Below are 23,346 nucleotides of genomic sequence, written 5' to 3'. Positions count from 1 at the left end.
ATACCACCCCCCACCTCTAGTCTATTTCTATCTCTCCCTAGTGAGGTAGGGCTCTGAAAAAGTGAGGTTCCAGGACACATTGGCAAAGTTGTCTGTCCAGGAAAGTCAGAATGAAATCATCGTGGCATCTGCAACTTGGTGGCTGAATAGAAGTAAGATATAAAGCAGGACAAAATGTTTACTAAATAGGAACCAAAACGATAGAGAAGATGAGAATAGAGATTTTTAGGGTGAAAAGAGGCTAGGAAATCTATTTTAGGTATCTTCCTAGGGCCCCATGACTGGTAATTTTTTGCTTGAGCTAGATAGCTAACATGCAGATGGACTAAAAATATTGTCTGAGAAGAAGGTGTCAGAGTTGAGAGTAGGACTAGAAAGATGGATCAGGGCAGAGAGTAGCTCCCACATTTGAAGAAAATCTATAAATACAATCAGCTGTCTACTACATCAACCTGACGCAGGGCCATATCTATTCATATTTAGCACAGGAGCCTGTGTAATCTACGAGGCCCTGTCAGTCTGAGTTTGCAGTCCCAGTCCGTGGTCTCACTGTAGGCTGCACTCATTTCAGGACCAGTCTTCTTCCAGTGGCAGAAGGAGCCAGTTTTGAACCCAATCACCACATAAGAGCACCATGTAAGGAGGAAGCCTCACAAAGCAATAGAGCTGTGCTGTCTTGTGTCTCCTTTTTTTGTGCTCTCACCTCTCTCTCTGGAAAGTCTTTACTGGGAGTGGTGGAATCCTACAGGCACAAAGCCTCAGAGGAACCCCTTTAGCAAAAGAAAGAAAGAAGTACTATAATTTTGTTTGAAAAATATCCAGGTGATTCAGGAATGTCTGTCTGAAGAAGTGGTATACTCTACCACTGAGATACAAATATTTTAATAATTTAGCTGCAGGGGCTGGGCAGTGGTGCACCCAGTTAAGCCTCCACTCCCACCTATAGGCTGGATGCTTTACAAGCGGAGAAACAAGTCTGCTGGTGTCTATCTTTCTTCCTCTCTAGCTCCCCCTCCTCTCTCAATTTCTATCTGTCCTATCCAGCAAAATAGAAAAATGGCTGCCAAGAGCAGTGGATTGGTAGTGCCTGTACCGAACCCCAGCGATAATCCTGGAAATAAATAAATAAATAAATAAATAAATAAAACGATAATAATAGTTTGCATAACTTTCAAGATTAAAAAAACATACTTATTTATTAACTGAATTTCTGCAAAAATTGACTAACCTATTGATATATAGAGACATGGAAAATTTTCCACACCCCATGTAGCTTTTCCTCAAGCTAGATGACACATTCTTAGGAAGAAATACTAAATGTATTTATTTACACATGAAGAATTTCTATAGTTGTAGATTCTAGAATAAATGGGACAGATGGCAGGATTTTATCCTGTTCTACGGAGTGGGGCAGGTGCTTCAAGTATCCAGGAGTGAAGAGAAGATCTCTCATCACAAGGAGAGGCTGACTTCCTGTGACAGAAGACTGCCTCTAGATATTTACCCTACTGTAAGTTAGTTTATTCAGAGAGGACATTTCTACAGATAACCTACCCTTTGAATAATAACAGCAGTCTTCATTTTTTAGGGAACAGTGTCTCTGAAACCCACAGACTTTTAACTGATCTTAGTTTTACATGCCCAGGCATTAAGTGTGACAAAGTTCTGTTCTGGACAGCATAGGAAAAAACCTCTCTGATCATTTCTATGAAGTCGTATCCTCATCCTACTTTCTGGCTTAGACATTTGTTAAAAAAAAAAAAAAAAAAAAAACCTGCACTCCTTCTTGCAAGTAAATACTTTATCAAGTGGTCCTAACTGCACTAGATCCCACTCAAATGATTTGCTGTTTAGTCAGTAGAAATCAGCTCTATGTACCTGTGGTACTTTTTGTTTTTGGTCTTCAGGATGAAAACAACCCATTCTATACCTTCAAGTACCAAATCAAGGAGGGCGATTGTTCTGTTCAAAGTGGCAAATCCTGGCAGGACTGTGACTACAAAGACTCTGCAGCTGCTGTAAGTGTGCTGACTGGGGCGACAGGTTTTTCTACCAGTGCTGGGAAAGACTAATATTACAGCACCTGTTTCTGGTGGAGGCACATAAACCCCCACGTGCAGAAAAGTCAAATGCTGAGGGCTGGGCGCTGGCGCACTGGGTTAAATGCATATAGTATGAAGCTCAAGGGCCCAGGCAAGGATCCTGGTTCGAGCCCCCGTTTCCCACCTGCATGGAGGATGCTTCAGAAGTGAGGAAGCAGGTGTGCGGGTGTCTCTCTTTCTCTCTCCCTCTCTATCTCCCCTTCCTCTCCCAATTTTTCTCTGTCCTAGCCAATAAAATGGGGACAAAAACGGCCATTAGAAGCAGTGGATTTGTAGTGTCGGCACCAAGCACCAGCAGTAATTATTATTTTTCTTGCCTGGAGGCAAGAAAAAAAGAAAGAAAAACAAAAATGAAAAGTCAAATGTTTGATGCCTGTATCCTGATAAGAGACAGAAAGTGCTTTTCATGTAAGAGGTCACAGATAAATACTCAGAAAGTTCTCTCATGAGAAGACTCTAAAGACTGTTGGGACATGAAACAGAGAAAGAGAGAGCAGCTCAGCTTTGGGGCAGAGGTCAAGGATTGGCGAGGGGACAGTACAGGTATTCCTGCTGCTAACCTCCAACTACCTGACCACTTTGAATGGGTGTAAAGCCTTGTAGAAGCTCACATTGACCTCATGGGGTAGTGAGGGATGAAACGAGATACATTATGTAGAGGATTTTGCTTGAAGAGCAGTGTCTCTGCTCACCAAATACCTTGCATACACCTGGCACACCACAGCGACTTGCTTGCTTTTCATCAAGGGAGATGGGAGCAGGGCTTTGCCCAGAAGCAGGTCACTCTTTTCACTGTTTATGAATTCATGTTTATACTGTGAACACTGAACTCAAAAGATAAATCAAGAGTGGCTGTTTTTAATACATTGAGTACATCTTGATGAAAAAAAGAAATATCTCCAGGACTCAAAGCAAAGACATATTAAGAAAGAAAGAAAAAAAACCCTCACCATTTATATTGCCTCCTCCTTTGGTGTCTCATGAATATCAGTGATTTGTAAAAAAATAACAGTGATGCAAATAATAACTAGGCTACTAAATATTCACACATATGCCTCTGAACTCTGTTAAGCAAAATCTTGACTAGCTAAAAAAAAAAAAAAATGAAAAAGCCATGTTTAACCATAACATTAAAAGAACGATTAAGATAATGAACTTCTTTTTCGTTTTAGGCCACAGGAGAATGCACAGCCACTGTGGGAGAGAGAAATCTTAAGAAATTTCTTGTGGCTACCCAGACCTGCCAAATTACTCCAGGTAGCTAATAGGTATCCATATCTGGGAGAAATAGTCACTTCTGGGTACCAGGAGCACAAAGTACATAAAGCCCCCTTCCAGAAGGAGAGGACAGTAGTGGCTGAGTCATAATCAGCCTTGAGGTGAATGGGGATGGGAGTGGAGGATGAGGGAGTCCCGAGATTGGCCCTGCCAGTCATCCCCTAAGCTCTCTTTGAAAATGCTGTTGCATTGTGTTGGGTTATACAGAGTCTGACAACGTCAATTAAGTCACTACAGCGGCCAGGAAAATGGTGCAGTGAAAAAAAATGGTGCAATTAATAAAGATGCTCTCAATCTCAAGCATGTGATCTTAATTTTGATACCAGGCATTGCATATGCCGGAGCGAACTTTTGGTTTTCTTTCTCTCACTGCCAAATAATTAGTACTAAGTTTTTTTATGTTGGCAGCTTCCGAGAGGGGAAAAAAAAACAAAAAACAAAAAACAGGCTTTGGAGTCAGGCCCAGCCTAGAGTCCTCCACCCTCTTCGTCTCGGCTGTCTATCTCTTTGCCTATGAAATGGGCTAACTAGAGTCATTCTTGCTTCCAGGATTGTTCTAGAAAGAAGCCAGATAGTATGCATGTGTGTGTCTAGCATGATTCTAATCCCTTTGTAGCTACTAACGTATATTATTCTCAGAACCAGCTCTGAGGCAAATTTTAATAGCTCCAGGTTACAAGAAAGGAAAGTGAGGCCCAGAGCAACTGAGCAAGATTCCACAGTGGTAATTTGCAGAGCAGGCATTGTAGAACATCAATAAACAAAATTCTTTAAGAAAATAATTAAGAAGTTTGTCAACATATATAATCACCACAGATTTTTTTTTTTGTTAGTGTGACAGAGATGCCAGATAGGCTATCTGTTATGAACACCACTTGGTAATATAATACAAATGCATTTTTTAAAAAATTGCCAACAGTATTATTGCTGGGGCTCTGTGCCTGCACAACAAATCCACTGCTCCTGGAAACCTTTTCTTTTCTTTTTTAAGTTGACAGGACAGAGAGAAATTGAGAGTGGAAGAGTGAATAGAGAAGGAGAAAGAAAGACACCTGCAGCACTGCTTTACTGGTCTTGAAACGTGTGCCCTGTAGCTGGGGACTTGGGGCTTGAACTTGGTGATGTGTGCACTCAACCTGGTGCAGCAGTGCTTGGCCCAGGTGTTATTCTGTTTGAAGAGTTTTTCCCTGTTCATATATGTTTAGATTTTGTTGTCATGTTTTCTATTATAAAGTGGTCCTTACACACACACACACACACATATACAATATACATATACAATACATATACAATATACAATACATATACAAATTACAATATACAATACATATACAATATACAATGCATATACAATACATATACAAATTACAATATACAATACATATACAAATTACAATATACAATACATATACAAATTACAATATACAATACATATACAATATACATATACAATACATATACATATACACACATATATATATTACAATGTTCTGTTTAAAGCCTCTTGGTGGCTCCACACTCTTCCAGCAAAACATCTTTATTTCAGAGGATCTCTGAATATGCTGAAACTGTGTGGAGAATGTTATAAGCATATACAGTTTTCTAGAAAAAGTGCCATAGCTTCTAGCAGGCTCACCAGGGTGCCCAAGACCCTTGGATCCAGTCATTCGTGCTACCATTGTAGCTGGTGTATATTATGACCCCTGTATTGATGCTGGGAGGAGGCTATGCCATCTAGGTTTCTGTAACTTCACTCTGGGACATTTGCACAATAAATCACCTGACTGTCCATTTCTCACCTTGTGTGCCTGTAGTTAAGCATCGCATACAGTTAGAACTCCCTGGACTCCCCACTTGCTGAGGGAGGGGAGGGGGCTTCAAGAGTAGTAAATAGTGCTGCAGATGTCTCTACTCCTCTCCTTTTTAAAACAAAACAAAACATTTATTCATCTATTTTTGTTGCCCTTGTTTTATTGTTGTAGTTATTATTGTTGTCGTCATTGTTGGATAAGACAGAGAGAAATGGAGAGAGGAGGGGAAGACAAAGAGGGGGGAGAGAAAGATTGTCACTTGCAGACCTGCTTCACTGGCAATGAAGCAACCCCCCTGCAAGTGGTGAACCGGGGCCTCGAGCCAGGATCCTTACACTGGTCCTTGTGCTTTGCATCACATGCTCTTTACCCGCTGCACTACCGCCTGACTCCCTCCTCTCTTCCTTAACTCCCCCCCCCCTCTCAGTTTCTCTCTACATTGTCAAATAACATAAACAAACAAACGAATAAGTGTAATTTTTTGCTTAAAAAAAAAAAAAAGACTCTCCTGGCCACTATCATGTAGCCCCCTTCACAAGAGCAGAGGACTCTCCCAAATGCTCAGACCTCAAATCACTCCTCCCTGCTTCCTCTGGTACAAGCTCTGGTGGCATGTCTGCACCACAGCCCACACAGCTGCCCTGGCTCCACCTGCTTGCTCAGCCTCAGTGGCTCCTCCTCAGGCAGCACCTCTGAGTCACCAGTTGACTGGCTTCTCCCTTCTTTGCTCAGCCCTTTCTCCTCAGGCAGGAAAGTCTTCTCTGACTTAACACTGGCTCCGGTTTTTCTCAGCTCTCGCCTAATTGTATTAAACTGGCCCGTCTATGGTTTTATCTCTCCCACTCAGCACTGCCCTACTCCTTCTGGGCAGGGAGCATGAAGAGTGAACTGAGGTGTGTGTGTAACCCCACTCAGCACCTGGCATGGTACAGCTGGGGCAAAACGTGACTGTTAAATCGTTATGAAATATAACCTCAGTCAGGCTTCAAAGGGCAGTTCTTCTTCTTCTAGTGTTTGCCCTTCTTCCGTAGCCAGTCAACAGCGTCAGGTTGAGCCTGATGTAAAGTTTCGAGACCTCCTTTGAATCAACACTGACTTTAATAAGAAAAAGAGGAAGGAGGAGGAGAAGGAGGGAGAGAAGGAAAAGAAAAAAGAGAATAATATATATGATGTTTTAATTTCTTTTTTTAATTTATTGGGGAATTAATGTTTTACATTTGACAGTAAATACAGCGGTTTGTATATGCATAACATTTCCTAGTTTTCCATATAACAATACAACCCCCACTAGGTCCTCTGTCATCATTTTTGGACCTGTATTCTCACCCCCACCCACCCCAGAGTCTTTTACTTTGGTGCAATATGCCAATTCCAGTTCAGGTTCTACTTGTGTTTTCTCTTCTGATCTTGTTTTTCAACTTCTGCCTGAGACTGAGATCATCCCATATTCATCCTTCTGTTTCTGACTTATTTCACTTAACATGAATTTTGCAAGGTCCATCCAAGATCGGCTGAAAATGGTAAAGTCACCATTTTTTACAGCTGAGTAGTATTCCATTGTGTATATATACCACAACTTGCTCAGCCACTCATATGTTGTTGGACACCTGGGTTGCTTTCAGGTTTTGGCTATTACAAATTGCGCTGCCAAGAACATATGTGTACACAGATCTTTTTGGATGGATATGTTGGGTTCCTTAGGATATATCCCCAGGAGAGGAATTGCAGGATCATAGGGTCGGTCCATTTCTAGCCTTCTGAGAGTTCTCCAGACTATTCTCCACAGAGGTTGGACCAATTGACATTCCCACCAGCAGTGTAGGAAGGTTCCTTTGACCCCACACCCTCTCCAGCATTTGCTGCTGTTACCTTTTCTGATGTATGACATTCTCACAGGAGTGAAGTGGTATCTCATTGTTGTCTTGATTTGCATTTCTCTGACAATCAGAGACTTGGAGCATTTTTTCATGTGTTTCTCGGCCTTTTGGATCTCTTCTGTGGTGAATATTCTGTCCATGTCCTTCCCCCATTTTTGGATGGGGTTATTTGTTGTCTTGTTGTTAAGATTTGCAAACTCTTTATATATTCTGGTTATTAGCCTTTTGTCTGATGTATGGCATGTAAAGATCTTCTCCCATTCTGTGAGGGGTCTCTTGGTTTGGGTAGTAGTTTCTTTAGCTATGCAGAAGCTTTTTAATTTGATGTGGTACCATAGGTTTATACTTGCCTTAGTCTTCTTTGTAATTGGATTTGTTTCATTGAAGATGTCTTAAATTTAAAATTTATGTGGAAAAGAGTTCTGCCAATATTTTCCTCTAAGTATCTGATAGTTTCTCTGGTCTAACATCCAAGTCCTTGATCCACTTGGAATTTACTTTTCTATTTAGTGAAATATAGTGGTTCAGTTTCATTCTTCTGCATGTTGCAACCCATTCTTTCCAACACTATTTGTTGAAGAGACTCTGCCTTCCCCATTTAATAGTCTGGGCCCCTTTGTCAAAGATTAGATGTCCATAGGTGTAGGGGCTTAAATTCTGGGCTCTCAATTCTATTCCACTAGTCAGTATGTCTATTAATGTTCCATTATGCTGTGTCCCCTACCCTTGCCCTTTATACTAAATTTCCTCCTTTAAGTGAGATCATTTGGTATTGATACTTATGTGATTGTGAAACTCCTCACTCATTTCATAATACACCTTAATCCAAGTTTTTTTTTTTTTTTTTTTGGTAATGTAGTAGATTGGTGTGATGTCATGTTTTCCGGAGTTCATCTACTTTGTTACCCTCTTCTGAGACTGTTTTAGTGTTCAGTTAGCTGTGTTCTTAACTCAGTTATTTCAACTTTCAGCTCTCTAATAACCTTGAAATAATTAGTGTTTTCTTCCAGAATCTCATTTGTTGAGACATTTTTGATGACAGTTCTTTCAAACTCTTTACTCACTCCTGTGATTATTTCCTTAACTAGTGTTTGGGTGTTGACTTCACTATTTTGTGCTTCAACCTTTGGAGGGCTTTTAGCTGGACTCTTATCCTGGTTCATTTCTCCAATATTTATTCTTGTTGGTTTAACCATTTTATATAGTATGTTATGAGGCCCCTCTCTCAGTACTTTTCAAATTACTGATCATTCTTGCCTGGATTGACTTGTGTCTAAGTAAGGTAATTAAAGGGTTCACAGTTGTAGAAATTGACAGTTGTTCAATATTATTTTAATCCCTGAGTTGGAGCATAGTGTCTTCAAAGCTTCTTTTATTCTTTTTCTTTCCTGTAGGCTAAGGGAGCCTGAGGGCTTTTAAAGGATCAGTTGGCTTCTTAGCTTAATCACTGATTCCTGACCAGCAGGGTGGGTTAGAGATAATCCTGTGGTTATGCAAAGAGACTCTCACAGCTGCACCTATAGTCCACCAAGGTATAGATCTTCTCCTGAGATTCCTGGTTCGTTCTCTGTCCCCTGGTGTCAGCACAGGGCCTCCCTGCCACTGCTTCAGATTCTGAGGGCAGCAGCAATGGAGACTCACAGTTGCACTTGGTGAGTCTTAGGGAGTCTTCTCCTCCCTTCAGCCATCTTCTTGTTGGTGAAACAGACTGGAGGTGGTGTCTTAACTGGTAAACTGCTGGACTGTTACCAGCCACTTAATCTCTCCCTAGGCTCCTGTTCATGAGCCACACGTGTTTGCACTCACTGGCAATCTGGTGGCTTCCTGAAGTCATTCTAGTCCTGTCTTGTTGCAGTACCAGGCGTTCTCCTTTGATATTCCTAGTTCACCTGGGAGAGGAGAGGAGAGAAACACAGCTGCTGCTGGTCCATAGCCCCACCTATGATGTTATAATTTCTTATAAAAGTTCAACTCACATTATACAGCTAAAGTGAGTTTAACATAATTGATGAGTGATCCAGCAGGTGGTGCAGTGGATAAAATATTGGACTCTCAAGCATGAGGTCCTGAGTTCAGTCTCTGGCAGCACATGTACCAGAGTGGTGTCTGATTCTTTCTCTCTCTTATCTTTCTCATAAATAAATAAATAAATAAATAATAGTAATTGATGAGATGTCTATAAGCTGTTTCTTTTTTTTAATATTTTATTTTATTTATTTATTCCCTTTTGTTGCCCTTGTTGTTTTATTGTTGTAGTTATTATTGTTGTTGTCGTCATTGTTGGATAGGACAGAGAGAAACGGAGAGAGGAGGGGAAGACAGAGAGGGGGAGAGAAAGATAGACACCTGCAGACCTGCTTCACCGCCTGTGAAGTGACTCCCCTGCAGGTGGGGAGCCGGGGTTCGAAGCGGGATCCTTATGCCGGTCCTTGTGCTTTGCGCCACCTGCCCTTAACCCACTGAGCTACAGCCCGACTCCCAGCTGTTTCTTTTTTTAAATTTATTTTAAAAAGGAGACATTGACAAAACCATAAGGTAAGAGGGGTACAATTCCACACAATTCCCACCACCAGATCTCCATATCCTATCTCCTCCCCTGATAGCTTTCCTATTCTTTATCCTTCTGGGAATATGGACCCAAGGTCATTGTGGGATGCAGAAGGTGGAAGGTCTGGCTTCTGTAATTGCTTCCCTGCTGAACATGGGCGTTGACAGGTCGATCCATACTCCCAGCCTGTCTTTCTCTTTCCCTAGTGGGGTGGGGCCCTGGGGAAGCAGAGCTCCAGGATACATTAGTGGGATCATCTGTCCAGGGAAGTCTGGTCAGCATCATGCTAGTATCTGGAACCTGGTAGCTGAAAAGAGAGTTAACATACAAAGCCAAACAAATTGTTGAACAATCATGGACCTAAAGGCTGGAATAGTGCAGATGAAGTGTTGGGGGTCCTCCATTTTATAGATAGCTAGTAGGCATATTTTAGTTACATTTCAATGGGCCTGTAGCTATACTAGTTTTTTTTTTCCTCTGAGCCTGAAGTCTGATATGAAGGTAGATCCAAGTTATTGTCTATGGAGGTGATGTCATGGCTGGAAAAGGGACCAGAAAGCTGGATCAGGAAGAGAGTAGCTCCCTAATATGGGAAAGGGGTATAAATATTGTTGACTGTAAACCACATTCATCTGATTTGGTCTGAGGCCCATATTCAGCTTAGGAGCCTATGTGACCTCTGCATCACTCTAGATCTGAGCTCACATTCTGTGGTCATCAGTAGGAACATTCCAAGCTGCCCCAATATTGACTCATCTTCTTCAGGTGTAGCATAGAGTATGTTGTCCAGCCTCCCTTCAGAGGATGGAACATTCTCTACCATTGTTGATCCAAGTTGAGGGCAAGGTCCTATGTGTGGCCCACAAAGGGGTCTATTTTGTTGTTCCTGATAGAAATGACTGGTGACAATGGAGAGAGGAATTTATTTGAGGTCTAGGCCCATCATGTCTGTTTGGGAATCTCAGGACTCCCAAATAGGGCCCCAGCTGATGGAGTGGCCCGATAGTGACTAAAGAGTTATCATTAAAGTATGTGGATGCATTGGATCGACCTTCTCGTGGTGCATCCCGTGAGTACCCATTCATTGGGGAAACTGACGATCCTTCCTAGCCGACTGAATCCACATGGATCCCAGTCACTTTCAAAGCCAGCAACAAGCAGCTCCTGACAGCTTTCAACCTGATGCTGTTGACTGGCTACGGAAGAAGGGCAAACGCTAGAAGAAGAAGAATTAAAGTATGCCAGTCTCTTGCTCTTATTCATATAAGCTATTTCTAAGCAAATGCTAGATTTTTAAATTATTATTCCTATGAGTAGAAAGCAGTGTTGCGATCTCTTTTTCAAATGCATGTTGGAATTGACTGCAAAGTCTATCAGCTCTCCTAAATTATCTTACCTCTTTAGGGTGATCGGTCTGAATAGTGGTTTCACTTGCTCATGCTGCCTTTTCTGTCTTTGTCAAGCGGAAGGCCCTGTGACAACAGCCCAATACAACTGTCGTGGCTGCAGACACCCCATATCAACTTCAGATCCCGACCTGGAGCCTGTCCTGAGACACTCTGTGCAGTACTTTAACAGCCAAAGCAAGCATTCTCACCTATTTACTCTTAAAGAAGTAAAAAGTGCTCATAGACAGGTTTGTCTCTTAACATTCCTTTTTGTACACTGTTGTTTTAACAACCTATTAAGCAGGGGGTGAGGGGGGGAGATAGCATAATGGTTATACATAAAAAGCGTCTCATGCCTCAGGCCCTCTGAGGTCCCAGGTTCAGTCCCCTTCACTGCCATAAGCCAGAGCTGAGCAGTGCACTGGGATAAAACAACTCTGTTGGATGTTTGTGTTTATGGTTTCATGGCCAAAAATAGTCAGCTGAAGGGAGCTATGTGACTCCATGACTGATGTGAGGCGCTTTTCTCTGAGTAGCACAGCTATCAAGTGATGAAGCCACGTATAAAGGGTATTGGAGTAGCTACTTAGACCCTCTCCATTTGGGATTGGTGTTGAATAAATGAGTCAGCATTCTATGTTCTTCCTAGAATTGGAAAGATGCATCAACCTGATTGTAATTATTTTATTTACTTATTTTTATGTATTTGTTGGGAAGAGACAGAAGTTGATAGAGCAACACAGGCTGCACTGCTTCACTACTCGAGAAGCTTCCTCCCCGTCAAAGAGGAGACAGGGACTTGAACCTGAATCTTTGTGCATTAACGTGTGTGCTTTACCACTTGTGCCACAACCTGGCCCCTTGGCTGTACATTTTTTTTAAATAATTTATTTCTTTATTGGGGAATTAATGTTATACATTCAACAGTAAATACAATAGTTTGTACATACATAACGTTCCCCAGATTCCCATTTAACAATACAACCCCCACTATGTCATTCATCATCTTTCATGGACCTGTATTCTCCCCACCCACCCACCCAACGCAGAGTCTTTTACTTAGGTGTAATACTCCAATTCCATTTCAGGTTCTACTTGTGTTTTCTTTTCTAATCTTGTTTTTCAACTTCGGCCTGAGAGTGAGATCATCCCATATTCATCTTTCTGTTTCTGACTTATTTCACTCAACATGATTCTTTCAAGGTCCATCCAAGATCGGCTGAAAACGGTGAAGTCACCATTTTTTACAGCTGAGTAGTATTCCATTGTGTATATAGACCACAACTTGCTCAGCCACTCATCTGTTGTTGGACACCTGGGTTGCTTCCAGGTTTTGGCTATTACAAATTGTGCTGCCAAGAACATATGTGTACACAGATCTTTTTGGATCGATGTGTTGGGTTCCTTAGGATATATCCCCAGGAGGGGAATTGCAGGTTCATAGGGTAGGTCCATTTCTAGCCTTCTGAGAGTTCTCCAGACTGTTCTCCACAGAGGTTGGACCAATTGACATTCCCACCAGCAGTGCAGGAGGGTTCCTTTGACCCCACACCCTCTCCAGAATTTGCTGCTGTTACCTTTTCTGATGTATGACATTCTCACAGGAGTGAAGTGGTATCTCATTGTTGTCTTGATTTGCATTTCTCTGACAATCAGAGACTTGGAGCATTTTTTCATGTGTTTCTCGGCCTTTTGGATCTCTTCTGTGGTGAATATTTTGTCCAAGTCCTCCCCCCATTTTTGGATGGGGTTATTTGTTGTCTTGTTGTTGAGTCTGGCAAGCTCTTTATATATGTTGGTTATTAAACTCTTATCTGATGTATGGCATGTAAAGATCTTCTCCCATTCTGTGAGGGGTCTCTTGGTTTGGGTAGTGGTTTCTTTTGCTGTGAAGAAGCTTTTTAATTTGATGTAGTCCCATAGGTTTATACTTGACTTAGTCTTCCTTGTAATTGGATTCGTTTCATTGAAAATGTCTTTAAAATTTATGCGGAAAAAAGTTCTGCCAATATTTTCCTCTAAGTATCTGATAGTTTGTGGTCTAACATCCAAGTCCTTGATCCACTTGGAATTTACTTTTGTATTTGGTGAAATACAGTGGCTCAGTTTCATTCTTCTGCATGTTTCAACCCATTGTTTCCAACACCATTTGTTGAAGAGACTCTGCTTTCCCCATTGAATAGTCTGGGCCCCTTTGTCAAAGATTAGATGTGCATACGTGTGGGGCCTCATTTCTGGGCTCTCAATTCTATTCCACTGGTCAGTGTGTCTGTTCATGTTCCAGTACCAAGCAGTTTTGATGACAATGGCCGTATAATACAGTTTGAGATCTGGGAGTGTGATGCCTCTGGTTCTGTTCTTTTTTCTCAAGATTGTTTTGGCAATTCTAGGTCTTTTCTGGTTCCAGATAAACATTTGTAGCATTTGTTCTATTCTCCTAAAAAATGTGCTTGGGATCTTGATGGGGATAGCATTAAATTTGTAGATGGCTCTGGGTAATATATTCATTTTGATGATGTTAATTCTTCCAACCCATGAACATGGAATATCTTTCCACTTCTTTGTGTCTTTTTCAATTTCTTTGAGTAGTGACTCATAATTTTCAGTATACAAGTCTTTCACTTCTTTGGCTAGGTTTACTCCTAGATATTTTATTGTTTTTGTTGCTATAGAAAAAGGAACTGATTTCTGGATTTCAATTTCTTCTAACTTAATGTTTGCATAGAGGAATGCCACTGACTTTTGAATGTTAATTTTATAGCCTGACACCTTACTGTATTGCCTGATGATTTCCAAAAGCTTCTTGCTGAATTCCTTAGGTTTTTCCATGTATACTATCATGTCATCTGCAAATAAGGAGAGTTTGACTTCTTCTCTTCCAACCTGTATCCCTTTAATTCCTTGCTCCTGCCTGATTGTTATGGCAAGAACTTCCAACACTATATTGAATAGTAATGGTGATAGTGGGCAGCCCTGTCTAGTACCTGATCTGAGGGGAAATGCTGCCAGTTTTTCACCATTGAGTATGATGTTGGCTGTAGGTTTGCTATATATAGACTCCACTATCTTCAGGAATTTTCCATCTATTCCCATTTTTTGTAGTGTTTTGATCATAAAGGGATGTTGTATTTTGTCAAAGGCTTTCTCTGCATCTATTGATATGACCATGTGGTTTTTGGTCTTGCTTTTGTTGATGTGGTGGATCACATTGATTGATTTTTGTATATTAAACCAACCTTGCATGCCTGGGATAAACCCCACTTGGTCATGATGAACCATCTTTTTGATATACTGCTGTATCCGGTTGGCTAGAATTTTGTTCAATATTTTCGCATCTATGTTCATCAGAGATATTAGTCTGTAGTTTTCTTTTTTGGTTGTGTCCCTGTCTGCTTTTGGTACCAGGGTGATGTTGGCTTCATAGAAGCTGGCAGGGAGTATTCCAGTGTCTTCAATCTTCTGGAAGACATTTAAAAGTAGAGGTATTAGTTCTTCTTTGAAAGTTTTGTAGAATTCATTTGTAAAACCATCTGGTCCAGGACTTTTATTTTTGGGAAGATTTTTGATAACTGTTTCAATTTCATTAGCTGTGATGGGCCTGTTCATGTTATTCACTTCCTCTTGACTTAGTTTTGGAAGTTGGTAGGTATCTAGGAAATCATTCATTTCTTCCAGGTTCTATAGCTTGGTGGCATATAGTTGTTCATAGAAGCCTCGCATGATATGTTGAATTTCTGCAGTGTCTGTTGTGATATCTCCTCTTTCATTTACTATCCGATTTATTTGGCTCTTCTCCCTTTTTTGTTTTGTGAGTCTGGCTAAAGGTTTGTCGATTTTGTTTACTCTTTCGAAGAACCAACATTTACTTTTGTTGATCTTTTGTATGGTTTTCCTATTCTCAATGTTATTTATTTCTGCCCTAACTTTAGTGATTTCTGTCCTTCTGGTTGCTTTAGGATTCCTTTGTTGTTCTTCTTCTAGGTCTTTAAGATGTGCAATCAGGCTGTTTATTTGTGCCTTTTCTTGTTTCCTAATGTGTGCTTGTATAGCTATGAACGTCCCTCTTAGGACTGCTTTAGCTGTGTCCCAAATATTTTGATAGCTTGTGTCTTCATTTTCATTGAACTCTCGAAACATTTTGATTTCTTCCTTGATTTCCTCTTTGACCCAGAAGTTGTTAAGAAGTATACTGTTGAGCTTCCACATTTTGGCACTGTTACTAATCTTTTGTTGATTGTTAAGTGTTAGTTTAATTCCACTGTGGTCTGAGAAGATGCTTGGGATGATTTCAGTGCTCTTGAATTGGCTGATGCTGTCTTTGTGGCCTAACATATGGTATATCCTTGAGAATGATCCATGTGGATTTGAGTAAAATGTGTATTCCAGTTTCTTGGGATGAATGACTCTGAAAATGTCCAATAGTTCTAGTTTATCTATCTCTTCATTTAGCCCCCTTATGTCTTTACTGATTTTCTTCCTGGATGATCCGTTAAGTTGAGATAGTGGGGTGTTGAAGTCCCCGACTATGATTGTGTTACTGTTAATATATTGCTGTAGCTCTTTCAGTAGAAGTTTGATGTATTTAGATGGCTTCTCATTGGGTGCATAGATATTAATAATTGTTAAGTCCTCTTGATTGACTGATCCTCTGAGCATTAAGTAGTGTCCATTCCTATCTTTTTTAATCTTATCTATTTTAAAGTCTATCGTGTCAGATATGAGAATAGCTGTTCCTGCCCTTTTTTGTGGGCCATTGGCTTGTATGATAGTTTTCCATCCTTTCACTTTAAGTCTGTGTTTGTCTTGTTGAGTTAGGTGAGTTTCCTGTAGACAACATATTGTTGGGTTGTGTTTTCTGATCCATCTTCCGACTCTGTGTCTTTTAATAGGTGAATTCAGGCCATTGACATTTATTGATATCAAAGATTGGAGATATTTTAACGCCATTCTTGTAGAGTTTTAGAGTGTTTTGATATATGTCCTATTTGTGGTGGTCTGGTTGTTTATAGGAGACCTTTCAGAACTTCTTTCAGGGCAGGCTTGGTGATGGTTGCTTCCTTCAACTGTTGCTTGTCTGAGAAGGTTTTGATGCTTCCATCTAGTCTGAATGACAGTCTAGCAGGATATAGTATTCTTGGCTGAAAGCCTTTCTCATTGAGCACTCGATAGATATCTTGCCATTCTCTTCTGGCCTGTAGTGTTTGTATGGAGAAGTCTGCTGCTAATCTTATGGGTTTTCCTTTGTAGGTGACTCTTTGTTTTTCTCTTGCAGCCTTGAGGATCCTTTCTTTATCCTTATTCCTTTCCAATCTAAGTATGACATGTCTTGGTGTCTTTAGGTCTGGGTTAATTCTGTTTGGGACCCTCTGGGCTTCTTGAATCTTTATGTCTTTGGTGTTGTCTAGACTAGAGAAATTTTCAGCTATTATGGCCTGGAGAATGCTTTCTTCCTCCCCTTCTCTTTCTTCCTCTGGTAAGCCAATAATGCGTATATTGTTTCTTTTGAAGTCATCCCATAGGACTCTGTTGTTGTTTTCAGCATCTCTTAATCTCTTTTTGAGATCTCTTACTTCTTTTTTAGTTGTCTCTAATTCATCCTCAATCTTGCTAATTCTGTCTTCAGCCTCATAGATTCTATTCTCTCTGCCCTCTACTGCTTTCTGGAGTTCATCTATTTTGTTGCCCTGCTCTGATACTGTTTTACCTTGTTCAGCTAGTTTCCTTCTTAGCTCAGTGATTTCTGCTTTCAGTTCTCTAATAACCATGAGATAATTAGAATTTTCTTCCATATTCTCATTTGTTGTTCTTGCATTTCTGATTACAATTTTTTCAAATTCTTTACTCACTCCTGTTATTATTTCCTTAGCTAATGTTTGGATGTTGAACTCGTTGTTTTGTGCTTCACCCTCTGGAGGACTTTTAGCTGGACTCTTGTCCTGGTTCGAGTCTCCAATATTTTTTCTTGTTGTTTTAACCATTTTATATATTATGTTACGAGTTCCCTTTATCAGTACTTTTCAAATTATTGATCACTATTGCCTGGATTGACTTGTGTCTAAGTAATTTAATTAAAGGGTTTACCGTGGTGGAAGTTAACAGTTTTTTCAATCCCTGAGTTGGAGCTCAGTGGTGTAAAAGCCTCTTTTTTTTCTTCCCTGTAGGCTATGGGAGCCTGAGGGCTTTTAAACTATCAATAGGCTTCTTAGCTTAATCACTGACTCCTGACCAAGAGATAAAGCAGGGTGTGGCAGAGATAATCCAGTGGTTATGCAAAGAGACTTTCATAGCCCCTCAGCTATGCCACAGAGGTATAGGTCTTCTCCTGAGTTTCCTGGTTAGATCTCTGTCCCCTGGTGTCCCTCCCTGTTGCTGCTCCAGATTCTGAGGGTAGTAGCAATGGAGAGTCAAAGTTGCACTTGGTGAGTCTCTGGGGAGTCCTTTCCTCCCTTCAGCTGTCCCCTTGTTGTGGAGCAGACTGGAGGTGGTGTCTCCACTGATAAACTGTTGAACTGTTAGCAGTCACTTAATCTCTCTAGGCTCCTCTCTCCTCTCTGTCACCAGCCACACGTGTTTGTACTCACGGGTGATTTACTGGGTTCCTGTGGTCATTCTAGTCCTGTCTTGTTTCGGTCCGGGTGGTCTCCTTTGGTATTCCTAGTTGATCTGGGAGAGGAGAGGAGAGGAGAGGAGAGGAGAGGAGAGGAGAGGAGAGGAGAGGAGAGGAGAGGAGAGGAGAGGAGAGAAAGCGATCTGCTGCTCGTAGCTCTGCCTCCGGAAGTCCCAGTAAGAATTCTGGGGAGCTTCCTTGTAGCTGTCAGCCCGCAACAACGACACGGACACCAGAGTCTTCTTCCTCAATTCTGGCTGTACATTTTTAAGAAAGCTATTAGTATAGCCTCATCCAGTTAGCAAGGACAAATTTAGCCCTGAAACATTACATTGTGCCAAAAAAAAAAAAATAGTCTGGCAAGCAAGCAATAAAGAAAGGAAGGAAAAGGAAGAAGAAACTGTTTTTTCATTGCTTCAGTTCAATAATCTTTGACAGACAACTGGATGGGTCCCTTGTATTTCAACCTCAATTATGAGGTGCTTACTTTTGTCAATTATCTTCTTCCTTGCTCTTAATAGGCCCTAGAACTAGCATCACTGCAGACTACAGGCATGCTTAATTAGTCTGAGGTGTCAGGATGGGACGTGATGAGTGTAGAGCAGGAGAAATCTTGTTGCATGCCAGTCTGGGGGTCTCGGGACCTGCAGGCCACTCCAGCTCCAGATTTGCTTGATCTTTCTTGAATAACGTTGCTGATATTTCACAAAATACAAGTGGACATTTATTTTTCTGCAGCCCAGTAGAAAAAACATGGCTAGATTTTACTTAGGGGCAATGTAATAACCTCATCTATACTAATTATATTGCTTTTCATTTTAAGGTATGTACAAGACTGTGAGTGAGTGAGTTATAAAGGAGATGTGAGAGTCTAAGTAATCAATATCTATTCAGTAATAACTTCTTATTTTTGGTGTAATGTTTTTCCTCTTTTTGGTTTATTAGTGATTTAATAATGATTGACAAGATTGTGGGATAAGAAGGGTACAATTCCATACAATTCCCACCACCGGAGTTCTGCGTCCCATCCCTTTCTTTAGAAGCTGCCCTATTCTTTATATCTCTCTTTCAGAGTACGGATGTAAACTGTCTTTTAAATATTCAACCCAAAACCAGGGAGATAACTCAATGTGTCAGAGCACTAAGTTGCATTCCTGAGGCCCCAGAGAACCCTGGGTCAACCTCTAGCACAACCATAGATGAGAGCTAAGTGGTATAGTGGTCTCTCTCTCTTGCTCCCTCTGTTAAAAATAAAGTGAATGAATATTCAATCCAAAATTGTTTCAGGTGGTGGCTGGCTGGAACTATGATGTTATTTACTCAATTGAGCAAACTAATTGTTCCAAGGAGAATTTTCCATCCCTAACTTCAGACTGCCAACCCTTTTTGAATGGTGTAAGTATTCAGAAGTATAAGCAACATGTTCTTAACATCATGTGTCCAGGATTTATAGGGGTGAGAATTCCCAAAGATATATTGGGAAACTCTTGTTACTACAATTTTAGATGCTATTCACCAATTCATACTCATATTCACTTGGGAAATCTAGAGCTCCCATCACTGGTCAATCTGCCTTACCTACTTCATCAAAGACTTTGCATATCCTATAACGTGCAAAATCCTGAAGTAGTAGGGCAAAGTTGAGTGGGAGAGACAGAACTGTAGATGGGACATTTTAATGCACTTTGATGAGCATTTAGAGAGGTAGGAGTTAGACTGAGCTCAGGCAAAAAGACTAGCCTTAGAAAAATGTGTTGAGTTTGTCTTTTCATATTAAACTGCCCTATCTCACCCTCCCCCACACACATGTTCAATGTCCTTACGGCGCTCCACGGCTCCACCCAGAGCAACCCCACATTTCAGATTCATTTCAGTCAGTTTTAGCAGGAATATCTGCCTTTTAGCAGAAGACTATCATTTAAAAAATTTTTTTAATTATATTTATTTATTTTCCCTTTTGTTGCCCTTGTTGTTTTTTTATTGTTATTGATGTCATCATTGTTGGATAGGACAGAAAGAAATGGAGAGAGGAGGGCAAGACAGAGAGAGAGAGAGAAAGACAGACACCTGGAGACCTGCTTCACTGCCTGTGAAGCAACTCCCCTGCAGGTGGGGAGCTGGGGGCTCAAACCAGGATCCTTCCGCCGTGCTGCTGCCCGACTCCCTATCATTTTTTTTGTTTGTTTTTAGTTTCTTTTGGCACTGCCCATGGCACTTTTAAAATTAATTTGCCATTTTATTTTATAGCTATTTGTTTCTTTTTTTATTTACTATTAATAGTAGGTTATAATATTTTAAGGTTACAGATTTGGAATTGTTTGAATTGTGTGTTTATTGCTTCAAAAGCTTTAGGCTTCCAGGTGGCTCACTGGAGCAGAAGATTTGCCTGCATGAGGCCCTGGGCCAGATCCCCAGCACATGCCAGAAAGGTGCTGATACCTCTCTCACATAAAATAAACCAACCATTTTTTTTCCTCCAGGGTTATCACTGGGACTCAGTGCCAGCTCTACAAATCCACTGCTCCTGGCATCCATTTTTTCTAGTTTATTGGATAGGACCGAGAGAAATTGAGTGAGGAGGGGGAGACAAAGAGGAAGAGAGAAAGATAGACACCTGCAGAGTTGCTTTGCAGCTTGTGAAGCATCCCCTTTGCAAGTGGGGTTCCAAGGACTTGAACCCAGATCCTTGTGTGGGTACTTGCACTTAGTACTATGTGCACTTAACTGGGTGTGCCACTGCCCATATCCCCCCCCCCCAACTCTTTTTTTAATTATAAAAGCTACAAAGCCATGAACGGACTTAAACTGCTACTCTGACAATATTATATGTAACTCTCTGTTTTGTTGTTCTTTTCCTTATCCAAATACCCTGGGTATTAGACAAGTATGTTTGCATTTTCAAGTACTTAGCTTTTTTGTTTATCTGTTAAAATTGGTATTATTTATTTTTAGGATGTTTTATATTTTAACACTGAGGTCAAAGAATGTGGCCTGTATTGTTTTTAATTCAGGAAATTTTTCAGTCTTCTTGTGACCTAGTATAAAAACAGCTTAAAAGGGCCTGAAAATAGCTCACTTGTGTGTGATAGTGTGCTGGTATGTTATATGCACCAGCCAGGTTGAAAGCCAGTTCTGGACACACTAAAGGAAGCTTTGATGCTGTGGTTTCTCTTTCTCTCCTCTCTCTCTCTCTCTCTCTCTCTCTTTCACTTCCTCCTGCCTATTTGCTTCTATATCTCCATAAAATTATATCATACTTATGAAAATACTTAAAACCATGGGTATCTTCTGGAGATACTATTTAAACAAATCTTCATTATAACATTCAAATTCTATGATGCTATGTAATTTTTATCCATTTGGCTTGTCTAAGAGCTATAGTTCATATTAAGTTGTCCCACCATAATGATATATATATATATATATATCATATATGTATATATGCACTTTGATTTTACACTTCTAGCCTGAACCTTTTTAAAAATAATTTCCATATCATCTTTATGAATATTTGTTACTTGGACTTTTATTTTGCCCAATTTTAACAGTAATATTTGTTAATTTGTTCTATTTGTTCATATATATATATCATGTAAATTTACTCATCTTTATGTTTTAGATTCAATTTTTATTACAGGATACTATTTATAAAGTTACCATGAATTGATCTGTCACTTAATCTGACAATTGGCCTTTCAAAATGAAAATCTTACTCTGCTTTTTGTTTCTTATCTCTTGTTTGATTAATATTCCTATACTAGGCCTTCATTGTTGCATTATGCTTCTGGGCAGAGGTGCATGTGTTTTTATTCTTCCTGACTCTATTACTTAATTGGTATTTATGCTATCTTTTGAAGTTAGGTGATATTATGTTTTCTTTTTCTTTCTTTTCTTTTCTTTTCTTTTTTTTTTTTTGCCTCCAGGGTTATCACTGGGGCTCGGTGCCAGCACTACGAATCCACTGCTCCTGGAGGCTCTTTTTCCCATTTTGTTGCCTCTGTTGCCCTTGTTGTGATTGTTATTGTTGTTATAGCTGTTGCCAGTGTTGGATAGGACAGAGAGAAATGGAGAGATGAGGGGAAGACAGAGGGGGGAGAGAAAGATAGACACCTGCAGACCTGCTTCACCACTTGTGAAGCGACTCCCCTGCAGGTGGGGAGCCGGGGCTCAAACCAGGATCCTTATGCTGGTCCTTGCGCTTTACACCACGTGCGCTTAACCCGCTGCACTACTGTCCCGCCCCCTATATTATGTTTTCTATACAGTGATTTGTAAAGTTGGCATTGTATTTTTTTTTGTTTTACCAGCAGTGAAATTTCTTTAAGATAAGTTATAATTTCTGCACTTACATGTTGTTGTTTTTTTTAAAAAAAAAAAAAAACAGGATTTTGGTGAATGTACAGATCAAGCATATGTGAATATTTCATTAAGTGTTGTCAACTTCTCCCAGAAATGCGACATTTTTCAAGGTAGGATATAGCATGTGGTGGGTGTTCCAACAGTGCTTAGTGACCCCAGACAAACTGGCTGTTCTGTTCATGAAATGGTGTTCTGGGGGCCGGGTGGCAGAGCACCAGATTAAGTGCACATAGTGTGGAGTGCAAGGACCTGCTCAGAAATCTGAGTTCTAGCCCTGGGCTCCCCATCTGCATGGGGGGTGGGTGGGTCGTTTTACAAGTGGTGAAACAGGTCTGCAGGTGTCTTTCTCTCTCCCTCTCTATCTCCCCCTCCTCTCTCAATTTTTCTCTGTCCTATCCAATCAAAATGGAAAAATTGGCTACAGAAGCAGTGGATTCATAGTGCTGGCACTGAGCCCCAGCAATAACCCTGGAGGCAAAAAAAAAAAAAAAAAAAAAGAAAGAAGGAAAGAAAGAAAGGAGGAAAGAAAGTGAGAAAAGAAGGAAAAAAGGAAGGAAGGAAGGAAGGAAGGAAGGAAGGGAGGGAGGGAGGGAGGAAGGGAGGGAGGGAGGAAGGATGAAGTATCTCCAGATGGAATGTTTCTAGAGACACTGTGCACTCTGAGGAAAAGAAAGGCAGAAAAGCAAAAGTCAGTCAACCTCTCGCTCTCACTACTGCGATTTGGACTGTCATGTGATTCCCCTCCATCTCTATAAATAAACACGAATCAGACCAGCAAAACAGCTCACCTGGACAGAACCTACTTTGCCATGAGTGTAGCCCAGGTTCAAGTGCAGCCAACATTGTACTGCAGAGAGCCTCAGTACTATTATCTCAGTCTCTCTCTCTCTTTCTCTCTCTCTCCCTCTCCCTCTCCCTCTCTCTCTCTCTCTCCATATGTGTGTGTGTGTGTGTGTGTGTGTGCATATATGAATTTGCCAATGCTGAAGCCCCAGCAAAGGCAAAAATAAACAAACATAAATAAATGAAGACTAGATCAAGTGCAGCAAAGGTGTTAACTAACTACCTCAATAATCCCCACACTGACATAACATCTGATTCCTCAGCGGAGGATGTTGTCAAGCCACCTCCCAAACTGTGCTATGGCTGCCCTAAGGAGATACCTGTGGACAGTCCAGAGCTGAAGGAGGCTCTGACTCATTCCATCCGACACCTGAATGCTGAGAACAATGGAACTTTCTACTTCAAGATTGACGCTGTGACTAAAGCAACAAAACAGGTCTGTAAATTATGCTACCAAAAAAAAAAAAAAAAGTTGATGATATTACAGTTGATGTACAAATTGCATGCTGAGTTTGCTGCTGAGTTTGCTGCTG

General features: G+C 40.7%; 1 protein-coding gene across 2 annotated transcripts in view; it reads left to right on the top strand.

Annotated features, from left to right (window-relative positions):
* The window catches only part of LOC103110602 (kininogen-1-like), a 36,516-nt gene that overhangs the window by 4,697 nt on the left and 8,473 nt on the right, over positions 1-23,346 (top strand). For both annotated transcript variants that reach the window (XM_007519763.3, XM_016186715.2), the window contains exons 2-7: positions 1,908-2,018; positions 3,275-3,359; positions 11,080-11,252; positions 18,899-19,006; positions 21,996-22,080; positions 23,077-23,249. In XM_007519763.3, coding sequence (XP_007519825.2) covers positions 1,908-2,018; positions 3,275-3,359; positions 11,080-11,252; positions 18,899-19,006; positions 21,996-22,080; positions 23,077-23,249 — 735 coding nt within the window. The remainder of the gene's footprint in view (positions 1-1,907; positions 2,019-3,274; positions 3,360-11,079; positions 11,253-18,898; positions 19,007-21,995; positions 22,081-23,076; positions 23,250-23,346) is intronic.

The sequence above is a fragment of the Erinaceus europaeus genome, chromosome 9 (genome assembly GCF_950295315.1).
Source record: "Erinaceus europaeus chromosome 9, mEriEur2.1, whole genome shotgun sequence".
Lineage (NCBI taxonomy): Eukaryota > Metazoa > Chordata > Mammalia > Eulipotyphla > Erinaceidae > Erinaceus > Erinaceus europaeus.
This window is presented reverse-complemented; position numbering and strand designations above follow the sequence as displayed.